The 14,265-nt window shown below is 35.5% G+C and overlaps 2 protein-coding genes and 1 pseudogene across 3 annotated transcripts; 2 read left to right on the top strand and 1 right to left on the bottom strand.

Annotated features, from left to right (window-relative positions):
- The first annotated feature begins 1,865 nt into the window (after positions 1–1,865).
- On the top strand, positions 1,866–3,833 carry LOC108825250 (putative F-box protein At5g62660). Of its 2 annotated transcripts, XM_056996797.1 has the most exons (2): positions 1,866–2,828; positions 2,949–3,833. In XM_056996797.1, exons 1-2 carry the CDS (start codon positions 2,521–2,523, stop codon positions 3,727–3,729), a joined length of 1,089 nt encoding a protein of 362 aa, XP_056852777.1. In that variant the 5' UTR covers positions 1,866–2,520; the 3' UTR covers positions 3,730–3,833. The 2 variants fall into 2 exon arrangements, with proteins under 2 accessions (XP_056852777.1, XP_018454069.1); XM_018598567.2 differs by having other exon boundaries at positions 1,866–3,830.
- Positions 3,834–4,325: 492 nt separating this feature from the next.
- Positions 4,326–6,490, bottom strand: LOC108824405 (LRR receptor-like serine/threonine-protein kinase FLS2). Its single transcript, XM_018597824.1, has one exon. The coding sequence runs from the start codon at positions 6,292–6,294 to the stop codon at positions 4,543–4,545; it is 1,752 nt and encodes a 583-aa protein (XP_018453326.1). The 5' UTR covers positions 6,295–6,490; the 3' UTR covers positions 4,326–4,542.
- A 5,483-nt stretch (positions 6,491–11,973) lies between these two features.
- LOC130501981 (uncharacterized) lies at positions 11,974–12,212 on the top strand (annotated as a pseudogene).
- The last annotated feature ends 2,053 nt before the right edge of the window (positions 12,213–14,265 follow it).

Below are 14,265 nucleotides of genomic sequence, written 5' to 3'. Positions count from 1 at the left end.
AATCTGTTTATCTTTTCTGGATTTACACTGTGCTTGTCCAGTTTTTAATTGGTTGTGAGTTTTATTTATGAGTTTGAATGCCTTCGTTTCTAGGTGTCATTTTTAAATTTCCTTTAACATCTGTGGAACTTTATAACGGAGAGTGGGGGATGAAGTTTTATGTCACGGGTGGCTTTGCAAGGTCTAATTCTATGGATCCTCAACCTGAATTTGATGATCTTATATACATTCAAGCGCCCGAGCTTGTCTCGTTCCCTTTAGGTGGACGAGTGATGGTGTCGTGTGGTGGTCTTGTGTTTACTGAAGGCCGTCCTCCTATGCCTGCTCCAGATGGATGTGAAATTGTGGTTTTTCCTGGATGTCTTGGCGTATTCCGCCTTCCGGGCGATGATGTGTTCGATGAGCCCTACTCTGAGTACTCATGTTCGTTTGGAGTCTTGAAGATATATAATCCCAGGATGTAATAAGTGATGGGCGATGACTTGTTGTCTTTTTCAGCATGATGTTTCTTGTTATACAACCTCTAGCCTTTCAACATTATATTCTGCGTTTGATTCAGATAATAGGAAAAGGCCTTCCTTTTTTTTTATGAGATTATCAAAATTGTTACTTCCTCTCTTGATTTTCTGTTAGATATTTTGCAGTTTCAGCCTGCCTACAATATAATTTTGTTTTTACAGTTTTTGGCCCATGATTGCGTTGATTCCGAGAGAAGGAAGTTTTGTGTTGTTATAACAGGGTGCGTATAATTTACTTCATGATTCTTCCAGCAATTTGGAAACTTAAACATTTTTTTCTCAGACCTTGAAGGAATGATTCTTCACTGCGGGAATGAGCCAGGTAGAAGCTACAGACCTGGCAAGTCGAGACTTCTCGAACCATTTGGTTCCAGTTTCCTTTTTTTGCAACAAGCCAGTTCATAGGGAAACTTGGTTTTGTATTCACAACACGTTCTAGTTCACCATACAATTTGTTTTCTTTCTTTACACTAAATTCTGGTTGCTTTATCTGGTCCGTAATTGTTGTTTAATACGATGTGAAAAAATAAAAATTGTTGTTTTAATACTGACTGAAATGCATGCTAATAAACTTAGACAAAAAGCCAAGTTCATCTGGTCCGTACTTGTGCATGCCTGCTGGAAATTACTTCGCACCCAGAATTTTATATAGCCCTCCTCTATGACGTTCAACTTTTGGCAAAGAGGTAATATCATCCTATCCTTTTATTACTGGGTGCTTCTAGTGTCATATACTGTTGTGACTTTACTCTATCAGGGAGTCTTATAAATTCATTAGGTAGTAGTGTGCGCACATCCGTTCAAACCGAAGACAGCATATCTTCCGACCAGCCTATGAGAGCCTTTGTATCTTTGGTGAGTTCGTCATCAGATTATTCCTCCAGTTCATTTTTGTCATCCATACTATGTTTGGAGCCTAAATTGGTGCTCTAACCCCAGAGAGACTATTGATTTCACTGCAGTTTAGATGGCTTTGTATGCTCTGCAGTTTAGATGGCTTATTGTATGCTTTGAAGGATGAGGTATATTACATTCTGACAAATTACTATCATCAAATGTTACTAATCAAATGATTACATGTATATTCCTTCCAAGTAATAGAATTTCATCCTCAAATCAATGCATTCCCATCCCATACACATTCAAATAAATCAAGCAAGGAAACAAAGATATAATCAAATAAAAAAAAGCTAAATGGATACAAGTGACTGTGTCGATTCTCCCAATCCAAAATACTATCAAATGATTACATGTAGATTCATTCCTTCAAAGTAGTAGACTTTCATCCTAAGATGAACAGCTCAAGTCCAAAAAGTTTCTAAATTTGAGTTTCACCAACCCTACAATAGTAGTGTCTTTAACAATCTCATCCAATTCAATCAAAGTTGTGATCTTTTTCATTACCCAACAACTGAATCGAGTTGTGTAATCAGAGACCGCTAATTCCTCGTGGAATCGCATCTCGTCAATCAGTTGTGGGTGCATGAATCAGAAAAGCGACTGGTTTTGGGAAATTTGGTGGAATCTTGGATATCAATGCAGATTGAGGTTTAAATTAGCAAACTACAATAGTTATTGGGCTTTAACGTAATTATGAGAACATAGAGGGTAAAAACGAATATAATACGACATTGGAGCCTCTTTGTAGCAAATTAAGACCACTGAGCCACTGAGGATAACTTTTCATTACGAAAATATTCGAAGTTTGTGAAGACCAGGGCTAATTAATTCGTGAAACTGTTAAATTCTCAACCGGTTGGATACTGGGCCGTTGATTGTGCATTGTGGATATGATAATTGCTATTTTTTTGCTTCAGGAGGAGGCTATAGCAAAGGGAACCGTCGCCGTATGCAGTAAAAAAAAGAAAAGAAAAAAAAGTAGAAAAACGGAAATATTCCAATTTGACAAAGATCATTAAACCTAGTGGGTAATCTTTCTCTGTTTTCTATTTACTACTTATATATATCTCCAAAAAGAGTCCCCGTGAATTAGACATAAGCTATGGTTAAGTATCTGTTGAGAAGACGAGCCTATTTCGTGGCGCCAGAGATTCCTTTTGATCTCATGATCGAGATCCTAACTAGGTTGCCTGCTAAATCGCTTATGAGGTTCAGGTGTGTCTCAAAGCTATGGTCTTGTCTGATCCGGTCTCGATATTTTAGCAACCTTTATCACACGGTTTCATCATCGCGACCGCAACCACTTGGTCTATACATGAGTTTGAATTCGGTGCATTGGGCGAGACACTTGAAGTGTGATTCAATGGAGCTTTGCCACAACCCTGGAAAGTCTGATCTGCTATCATTAAGGTTATCGTCGTCGTCTAGTAATAGTGCTGAATCATCCTTAGAAATAGATTTGAATTTCCCAGGGATGGAAGGACACATGATGTTTGTTCTTCGCGGTCTGATTTTATACACTATTTGCAGAAAAGCATGTATCTATAATCCCGCAACCAGACAAAGGTTAATCTTACCGGCGGTCAAGTCCAACATCTTTGCTCAACAAGTACCTAATAAGCGCGTCTGCAACTTTTTCGGACATGATCCTATTAATGATCAATACAAAATATTATGCATTGTTGTGCTAAACTCAAAACATAGGCTAACCTCCGAGTATTGGGTCTTCGTAGTGGAACCAGGAGGTTTTTGGAAAAGAATTGAGCATGATGATGATCAACCTCGCTTTCCTACAAGACAAGGACCCTGCATCAACGGAGTTATATATTATCTGGCTTCCAGTTTTACCTGTCAAGATAAGGTTTACTGTTTTGACGTTAGGTTTGAAGAGTTTCGTGTGATCCAAGTACCCAGTGAGGTGTCTAAATATGCTTATTCCGTGGGTTTCATAGAGCATGGTGGAAAACCAGCAATTTTTGATTTCACACGTATTAGAGAAACTGGTGTGTCGGAGTTGTGGGTCTTGGAGATGAATGGTGGAACATGGTCGAGGAAGTCTCTGGTTTTGAAGCTTTGTCAGAAACATTTAGTGGATGACGTTAACATTATGAATTTGAGAATGCATGATACCGGTCAGAACAATGAGGTTATCTTGGCGTTGCCTAATACTTGTTACCTTCTCTATTATGATCTGATAAAGAATGATTTGAGAAAGGTTGATATCAATAGAGAAAGTCCACCGGACCAGAGGCTGAACATATATGTCAAGCTTATGGATAAGGGTGAAAACATCATGCCCTTGGAAATTTGATTATCATTACTATTTGTGTTTTGACTGCAATTGTTGTACTATTTATTTTGTAAGTTTTATTTTACTTATGTTGCAAACAAACAGTCGTTGTTCTTCTTTTATTGTTTAATATCATGATAGGACTAGTTTTGTTGATATTGGTGAATTTTTGAAGCTTGAATGCTAATGATCCATGAGTCATATACAATGCATCCAAGTAAAGAATCGGAGAGTCTTTCATCAGAATAATATATAATGCATCGTATGATTTTGAAGTTACATTCCTCACCTCGGTTCTCTCATGATTTTAAAATCAAATTTACCTTTTCTAATTGTGTGTCCTTTGTTTTATTACCTTGTCGATTGTTTTAATTTTGCTAAAAGCCTAAAGTGTTAACTAGAGCATATAGTAGTAACAATCTCGATAGAAGATGAAAGTATATTGCTAAAAACGAATGAATGTTGCCTGATGATGAATCAGGCAAGTTCTTATTATTAAACACACTCATCACTTCTTGAGCCTTCCTTGTCTTATACTCTCTATTTTTGAAATCCACACAGATCCTCCAAAGAAATCGTCACACTTATGTTTAACTAGTTCTGTGTTCTGCTGACTGAATCAAAGTGATGATAATTTATTTAGGTGGAAACAGAAGTATACAAGTAGAAGACTAAAACAATAGAATAGTAAGAAAACGCGTAAAAAGACAAATAGAGGATTAAAGACTTATCATCTATTTTTTTTTTCAAGAATTACGTAAAGTGATAGAGAATTAAGATCAATCAAGTCAGCGTTTGGACTGGCCACCTTAAAAATGTGTGTTTGTTTTCACTTCACTTCAATGTCTTCCTGCAAGGTGGTAACGGCTTGCCACACAAGCAAAGGTTATGAAGATAAGCAGCTGCAGGAAAAATGTTGAGCGGTCTTCCTTGCGGAATCAATCCGCACAATCCGTTGGCCCTGAAACTCACGTGTTTCATCGCCTTGATGTTCAGCAAGCTATCCGGGATTCTTCCCGTAAGTTCATTGATCGATAGGTCCAGCCAGTTGAGCTGCTCTAACTGGCCTAAACCCTGAGGTATGACTCCTGTAACGTGATTCCTCGAGATGTCTAGTCTCACGAGTTCAACAAGGTTTGATATTGAACTTGGGATCTGTCCACTGATCTTGTTGCTACCTATGTTGAGTACTTTCAGGTTCAAGCTCTCTGTGAAGTCAGGGATCCTCCCTGAGATTTGGTTGCTGGTGAGATGGATCTCTTCCAAGAAACGGCTTGTCTGGCTGTTTAACAGGCTTGAAAGAGAACCAGTCACCAGATTTGAACTTAGATCAACGGAAGAGACCCCTTCAGGCAACTTGAGCTTTGAGAGATCAAACCTGAGCTGGTTCTTTGCGAGCTTCAATCTCTGAAGACTTGTCATGTTAGCGAGAAAAGCTGTAACATCATCACCTGTGAGTAAGTTGTCAGACAAGTCAAGCGAGGTCACGTCGTGTGGTCTTGTCAGCTTTGGAAAGGCTCCTCTCAGTTTACAACCAGCTAAGTTAATCTCCGTGAGACGCTTCTCTCTGATCCAGCTTGGAACTGCTCCGAGGTTAAGGTTGTTGTAGGAAAGATCAACGGAGAGCAAAGAAGGAAACCCTACAACAGGCAGAGGATCAGAGAAATGGTTTCTCGAGAGATTGAGAGACCAGAGATTCTGAAGTCTTGTGATGGATGATGGTATGTGACCGTTGAACTTGTTGCTGCTCAAGTCAAGGCTAGAGAGCGACTTCAAGTTGCTGATTTGGTCAGAGAGTGGTCCGGTCAGATCATTTCGCTTCAACGACATGTCCTGAAGCTTCCCCAAGGTGTAAACAGAAGCTGGTAGTCCCCCGGAGAATCTGTTGCTGGAGAGATCGAGAGTTGTTAGCTCCTGAAACTTGCCTATGAAGTCAGGGATCGGTCCGGATAACGCATTGTAGCTGAGGTCAAGATTCTGAAGCTTGACAAGGTTCTTGAACGTCACTGGGATAGGACCAGAGAGAGAGTTTCGAGCCAGCATTAACACGGAGAGGCTTCTCAAGCTCCCTAAACTCGCCGGGACAGCACCGGAGAAACGGTTTCCAGCTAATGAAAGAATCTCCAAGAACGGAAGATGGCCTAAGCAAGAAGGAACGTTGCCTTGGAGTGAATTATCGTCGAGGACGAGCTGAGTGAGACTAGTCAGCTTAGAGAAGGTGTTGGGGATGGAGCCAGCGATGAACTTCGTTCCGGAAATGAACAAAACCTGGAGAGATCCGAGGTTCCCCAGGGAAGGTGACAAGGTGCCTTTCATGTAGAGTGTAGGCTCGTTCAAGGAGTTTCTCAACACCAAGTTTGTGACTCTCCCGGTGGATGGATTGCATTGGACGCCTTCCCATTCTCCGTTGCAACAGTCTTTACCAACCCATGAAGACAGAACTCCGGTTGTGTCTTTGGTGATGCTTGATTTGAAAGCTAGAAGTGCTGCTCTGTCTTGGCTTGTGCAAATTGTTTGTGATGATGATGTGTGAACAAGAAGTGAAGAAACAAACAAGAGATTCAAAACCCATCTCAGGTTATGCATTTTTTTGGGGAAGATGGTTTTGTGATTGGTTTAACACAAGAATGGTTAGAAATAAGATCTTTAAGAGGAACCTGACAGGAGTTTAACTTTGACTTGTAATGGTATAAAGGTGAATAAATAAAAAGACTGTTTTATTATTGTTGCTTCACTTAGACAGGAAGCTGCAAAAAGTTTTTTTTTTTACTTTAATCAAAGAAAAAACTCTGAAAATTGATGGGATCTGGAAAAATATATCAACCTTTACTTATAGAAGTGGTGAAAAAAGAGAATAATATTATTTTTGAAAATTTTTACACAAAAGGCCATGAAGAGATTCACATGGAGAATTGTGACCGTTGGATGAATCACGAGTATCCCTATTGTATTTCCGAACGTTGGAGCGCAAAACAGTTTGAATATTGTTTTTACACTGTTAGCATTCTTCTTCTTCTCTGGGATGTTCTAGCTCTCAAGGGGAATCATTAAATAAATTCATGTGAGTTCGTGATATAGGATACTATTTGTCTCATAATAAAGTTAAACAACACAGTAGAAATTTTCAAAAAAGGTTGTTAAGTCAAGGGATTAAATATGTTTATGGTCGTTAGGCTTTACTGTTTTAGTAAGTGTTTGATAAACAAATGATTAAGACACCAAGTGTTTGATCTATGAATTATGTTCATAACCATGTCTTAATGATACTGAAAAAACCCAATAAATAAAGATTCTTTTTGTCTGAAATGGGAGACTAATAGACGATAACAAGGTGACTATAGTCTTTTTTGTGAAACTGCATTCATTAAAAGATTAAACTAGTAACATTACAGAAAGATCTTCAATGGCTACTGCCTTAACCATGTTAGCTCTAGAGAAAAACTTAAACTGGATAACAATAAAACTAGTAAACAGGAGATAGATATCGATAAGGGATGCTACGATCTCAATATTTCTTCCCATAGACTTCAAAAGCTTGATGAAAACCTGAGAGTCTGAGTGAATCAAGAGGGAGATGATCCTTTTGTCGAGAGCAGAGGTTATGGCTTTTCGCATCGCCAAGGTTTCCGCAATGAGGGGCGACGTCACAAAAGAGTTTGAGGCGGTCGCTAAGTGTGAAGATGACGCTTCTACGTCATCGATAATCCAACCAAAAGAAAAGTACCTCACACACAGAGGAGTTTTGATGGAACTTTTCAATCCCACAAAGAGGAGGAAGATGGATAGTGATCTCTCATGGCCCCGGCATGAGGAAGTTTGGCTAGCCTTTTTGGAAAGAGAAAAGGCCAAGGGACTGCAATCTTCAAGCTTGAGGAGACTCCAACCTAATAAGAAACTTGGTTTGATATTTGCACTTGTTGAAGTGTGACGTTGATGAAGAGCTTTGCTTGGACATTTGGAGTTAACTCCAGAGATTGCACCAAAGAAAAATATATGAACTTCTAAGCTTTTCACATTCACATAGGACAAAGAGATGGGCTTATCAATAGATTCCGAGAGAGCAAGTGTTGAGTTTAGGCAGGAAATCCTCACTCCAGCATTACCGTGTTGGAGCCATGGAGATTTGACAGACCCAACGTCGAGCCTCTGGTCAGTGAAGTCTAGTAGGCATTGAGAGAAGGAGGCTGTAGCTGAGGTCAAACAGAGGCTTCGGCCACCAATGTTACCGCGTCGGAGCCATAGATTTTTGCTGAACCCACACCTAAGCCACATTAAAGATCTTGACTTCTCTACACCAGCGAACAGAAGGATAGGATTGACTCCAATTTCCGAAGGAATATGCCTTAATTCCCAGAAAAACCTGTCGACTCCAGCATTACCGTGATGGAACCATACAGATTTGCGGGAGTCAAAGCTGAGCCGTTGGTCATTGTGGTCTGCCAGTGTCGTTATAAGCGATGTTTCTGGTGAACAGAGATGGGTCCGTTGATCATCAGAGGGGAGGTTCATCGACCAGAACCAGGTAAAGTAAATCTTCCCCGAGGGGAGAACGGTCATCGTCCTAGGAGACGAGAAAGATAGCGCATGACACAACGTCTTCAAACCTGAGGTCTGACGGGAGCCTTCTCTGCAAGAAGAAGTCCATGCCGTAGAAGACAGATCTGGATCTAGTGAAGTCAGACGAGATGGGCAAGGGCATATGAAACAAAGAGACAGAAGAACAGCGGGATGAAAAGCGGAGGAGAGACAGCGGATGGACGTTGTAGAGATGAACCAAAGAAGATCAGGAACGAGAGATGCGTCTGGAGGATCCAGAGGGTCGGGCGGTTGCAGCGGTTCAAACAGAGGAAGCTTTCGCGGCGGAGGGTCGGGAGGAGGTCTGGACCACGACGGAGGAGGAGCTACGACCTTCGAAGTCATGGAGGAGGAGAGGAGCAGCTTCAGAGAGGAGGAGATTGATCGACGATACTGAAGCGTTGAAGATCCATGGAGGCGGCTCTCCTAGGGAAGCGGGCCTGGGAGGTTTTTAAGGCTTCCCCAATAAGGTGACTATAGTCTATACTTTAAATTTGCTGTTGCAAATGATGGTTAAAACAATTAAAATTAACATTCTTAATTTCTTGAACCAATTTCTCTAAAGTAAACAATTCTCCACAATATAACATTTTTGGTAGAAACTACAAAGTTTATTTTTATAAATGACAATAACACAACTCCCAATCCCCCACAATTATGTGGTCACAGGAGGGAGCTTTTCATACACCAATAGAAATGCTAGAAAGTATAAATAATGATAATTCAACTATAAATAACCCAATAACAACTTGGTACATTATTGATAATCTTTTATTTTTTATCATTATCCAATACATCACCTGATAACTTTTTGTTGAGCATCATATAATAGCTATTTTAGTCTACTTTTCATATTTTATCTCTTGATTTCCATTAGCATATTTTATATTCTGATTGTACTTTTTAAAATAATTATTTTCAAACATGAAAAATTCTTCTATTTTAATTTTATTAAACATATGATATGACCCGTGATTAGTCGTAACTACTTTAATCATTAGGTATATATAATGTTTCGTTTTGCTTTTAATAGATATATATATATACTCACCATCATCAAAAAAATATATGTACTCATCATAATCATCATCAATTTCGTCACGGTGAGAATAAATATGGTTCTGACGATCGCGAATCTGTAGAATATAAACAAAATTTTGAACTTTATTTGCTGTTATTCGCTGTAAGGCTTTCGGAGTTCATATTGTTTCTAGTTTTCTTTCTATCAAGTGTACTAGATTTTGACCCGCGCTTTGGAAGCGCGGAATATTTTACGATGAAAAATTTCACTAATAATTTAACAAATATTTTGGTAATTTTTAAAGAGTGTGTATTTAAAATATTTTTGCATTTAAATCAGTGTTTTTAAATTCAACCCGATTGTGATTATACCGGTTAATCCGGAGATCTGACAATTCAATTTAGGTTTTTAAAATATACATATTAAAAAAAATCACTAAAACCCGAGACTAACCGATTGAACTGATGGATGACCGATATGTAATCTAATTGGATTTAAATTGTAATAGTTTCATAATTTGTAATCTTATAATCCAAATTTTAAAGTTTATTATTTTACAATTTATGAAATTATAACGTTTCTACAAAATTTTAAAAGAAAATGATATATATAAAATAACTAAAATTAATTATTGTATTGTTTGAAAACATTGATAGTAGTATAAAAATATATTGTTTGGAAACATTGATAGTAGTATAAAGAAATAAGTATATTGTTTGGAAACATGGATAGTAGTATAAAGAAATGAACATTAGTGATTTAATGTAGGTCTTACTATAAAGTATAAAGATATATTTAATTTAAAAACTTACAAAATAAATGTTAGGTCCAACAAAATGTTTCTGTTTTAATAAGATAGATTCCAAAAGCGTCAATTACGGCTTGATGTAAGAACGGTCCATCCATGTAGGACATAACCATGCATTATATATTATATAACACACATATGTTAAAAAAGTAATTTGTATAGGAGCATACACATGTCGACCATTGATCCAACGACATGTAATGTATGCGCCTCAAATGTGGTGGACGGATTAATATCTCCAGATTTACATAATACATGGACCGGTTATGGCCAAAATTTGGAGTACAACCAAAAATTAACTTAAAAATGTCTCTAGTCTTGTAAATTGTAGATCCGGTTTTGGTGACGAGCAGCGGTTCGCTAGGCTTAGGAGCTGATAACCGGGTTCCCGAGAGTATGAATAAAACATTTTGTACTAACCACTGAATCCTGTAGTTAACGTAGAAAAGGTGTCTACAATCTGAAATGCGAGTAAAGTATATCGATCAGCTACATATGCCCTTGACAACCTATGAAAGATTAAAATCATTGTACTTCGTTTTCTCTGCTGTTTCTTGTTGGAAGAAATCGAACTTTTCTATCTTTGGGGGGTCCTTTAGAATAAGAAGAAAAGTTGAATCTTTCTACTGACATAAAGAAACAAAAACGATCATTCAAAAATCAGAGTTTTCGAATTAAGCCCAATAGTTCCTACACTAAAGTTTCAAGCCCAAAAGGTTGTATATTCCAAAGGCCGACGAAAACGCTTATTTCGGGAGCTTAACCGCTTGATTTAGTTCGTGCAATGATACACTATAACCGGCCGGTTTTTGTTCGGTTTGATTTGAGACATTAATTAGAAATTAATATTGATATGATCGTTTTTGATCTCAATCTCAGAATATATGGAACTATCAATGTATCAATTTTTGCCTATCCTTGGTTGTTTTTATTGTCGCTTAACATATGTGATCTGCGATGCGATTGGTCGTAAATCACAGGTTGTTATTTCATTTTAATGTCGCATGATTAGTTGTGGGTCTTGATTCAAATCACCCGAAAAAACAGCGACTAAAAGTTAAGAATATATTGATCACGTGATTGATCGCATGTCGCATATCGTATAACACGTAAACAAACATAATTTTAATCACATATCACAAGTTTATTCGTAGGTCGCAAATCACAAGTTGCGCGACACATAAACAAATATGATATTAACGAACATGATCCATTTCAATTTTTGATCAGATTGGATTGTACCATATTAAATTAGATGAGCTTCAAATCGATCTGTAATATATTAATAATAAATAGATTGTTTTTTTTTCTTGATAAACAAATGGATTAACTCATATCTACTATATATTAATTAAAATCTCTTCCAACTTCAAGCGTAGAATTCATATAATATGTTTTAAGGTTATTCTAGTTATAAGTATTATCTAGTAGGTATTAGTATATTCATACTTCAATGAATTAGTGCTAATCTGAGTATTTAAAAGATGAAATCTGCAAACAAATTTCTGCTGGAAATCTACTTAGATCATGTAATATTGTAGTTACTGTATTTATGATTTGGTTTCCTTGCTAAGAAGGGCAGTAAATATTTTAATATACAAAAATATGATTCCTTTTAATAGATATGAAGAATTGGAATAACTGTATTAGTCAAATTTTATTGCTGTAATATTAAATATTTCCACGAACATATGGAACATATATATTTATGAGTAATAAACATAACTAAATTCTTTTAATTGGAAATGTCTTTGTCATCATTATATCAAATATATAAATAGGGATGTAAGTTCATTTTATGACATATTCATTATAGTTTCATATACAAAAGAAAAAGAGAAAACAAAATATAAAGAAAAAGATGGGTAAAAATTTGAACGTGGTAAGCATAATGATAATGCTCATAGCGGTGTTTGTGATCGGAGGTGAAGCAAAATCGGAGGCAGAATGCAGTGTCATTTGCCGTCCATACTGCAAATTTTCATCATCAGCAGGAGAATGTTCTGACTGTCACAGAAAATGTAACCAATCTCCACCATCATGAGGACAAAGATTCTGAAGATTCAAAAGAGCAACAAACAATATGAATTACATAACTAATCTATAATATATGCGATGATTATATTGATGAAGATTTAATCCAAACTAGATTTTGACCCGCCCTTGAAAGGGCGGGTATTATTTTCAGTTTTATGAAACATATTATTTGTTTATAATTATTGAATGTATTTATCTTAGTAAAATCTTCTTTATAATAAATTCGACATATAAAGTCTCTCTGGTAAATTATGTGTTTTTTTCCTTTGTTTTATTCTTTCTCTAATAAATATATTTATTTGGTTTGTTGTTAAAATAAATAATTTTAGAACGCAAATGTATAATATTTTTATATTGATATGTTTTTTAAACAATGTGACATATTTCTATATTAATTAAATATTTACATTGTAATTTAATTTTTTATACAAATAAACATATTTGTGTAGTTTATTGTTAAAAAATGATTTTGAATACAAATGTACAGTATTTTGTATTGATTTTTTGTTATGTGCTGCCATTATTTTTTGTTCAAATATAAATCAATTTTAAAATACTTTCGTTATTTGAATATTTTTAGTTTCTTATACATCAGAACAAAATTCATACAGACCCGGGGGATTCAATTTGAAACTCACACCTAAATTTATATCCAAACATGGCCTAATATCAAAACCAAAAAAATCTATACCCGAAAAAATTGACCAGTAACTAAATGGGTACCCAAATATTTATTTCTAATGGATTCTGTAAACAAATAAAAAATATTTTACGTGTTTGGCTAAATTAAGTGAAATATAAAATTTTATTCAGTAATATTTGTAAAATATTAATAATGATCAATATATGAATATCGATTTGTTTCAATAAGTTATGGAATTGTAGTTAATGAATATAAATTGATTTGAAATGCAGTGGTAGAATCTGTAAATAAAAAAAATACAAAAAGGAAGTACCTGAAAAAAAATATCAAAAATATATACCCGAAAAAAACGACCCGTACCTAAATGAATACATGAATGTATATATATGCCTAACTGATTTTGTAAACAAATAGAAAATATTTTTATGTGTTTGGCTAAATGTAGTTAAATAGAAATTTTTTATTTACTCATATTTTTTACAATATTAATAATGATCAATATATGAATATCGATTTGTTTAGATAATTTTTGAAATTTTAATTAATTAATTTAAATTGTTTTAAATGCAATGGTAGAATCTATAAATAAAAAACACAGAAAGGAAGTACTGAAAAGAAATTTCAAAACCCAAAAAATCTATACCCGAAAAAACGACTCGTACCTAAATGATCCGAATGTTTATGCCTAACTGATTTTGTAAAAAAATAAATATATATATTTTTATGTGTTTGACTAAAATATGTGAAATATTTTTTAATAGTAATTTTACATATTAATAATAATCAATATATGGAGACATCAATTTGTTTAGATAAGTTTGGAATTAGAATTAATTAATTTAAATTGATTTTAAATGTAGTGGTAAAATCTGTAAATAAAAAATTACAAAAAGGAAATATCTATTTTTTTATAAATGCAATGACTAAATGTGTAAATAAAAGGAAGTAAATATACTGCTATCCATGTTTCCAAACAATTCTCATTTAATATTGTTATCCATGTTTCCAATCAAACTTCCTTTTTAAACTGCAATTCATGTTTCCAAACACACCGAAATTGTACTTCAACTTTAATAAGATAGATAAGATAGATTCCAAAAGCGTCAATTACGGCTTGATGTAAGAACGGTCCATCCATGTAGGACATAACCATGCATTATATATTATATAACACACATATGTTAAAAAAGTAATTTGTATAGGAGCATACACATGTCGACCATTGATCCAACGACATGTAATGTATGCGCCTCAAATGTGGTGGACGGATTAATATCTCCAGATTTACATAATACATGGACCGGTTATGGCCAAAATTTGGAGTACAACCAAAAATTAACTTAAAAATGTCTCTAGTCTTGTAAATTGTAGATCCGGTTTTGGTGACGAGCAGCGGTTCGCTAGGCTTAGGAGCTGATAACCGGGTTCCCGAGAGTATGAATAAAACATTTTGTACTAACCACTGAATCCTGT

This window comes from Raphanus sativus, unplaced genomic scaffold (assembly GCF_000801105.2).
Source record: "Raphanus sativus cultivar WK10039 unplaced genomic scaffold, ASM80110v3 Scaffold0363, whole genome shotgun sequence".
Taxonomy (NCBI): domain Eukaryota; kingdom Viridiplantae; phylum Streptophyta; class Magnoliopsida; order Brassicales; family Brassicaceae; genus Raphanus; species Raphanus sativus.
Note: the sequence above shows the minus strand (reverse complement) of the source record. Positions and strands in the feature narration are given on the sequence as shown.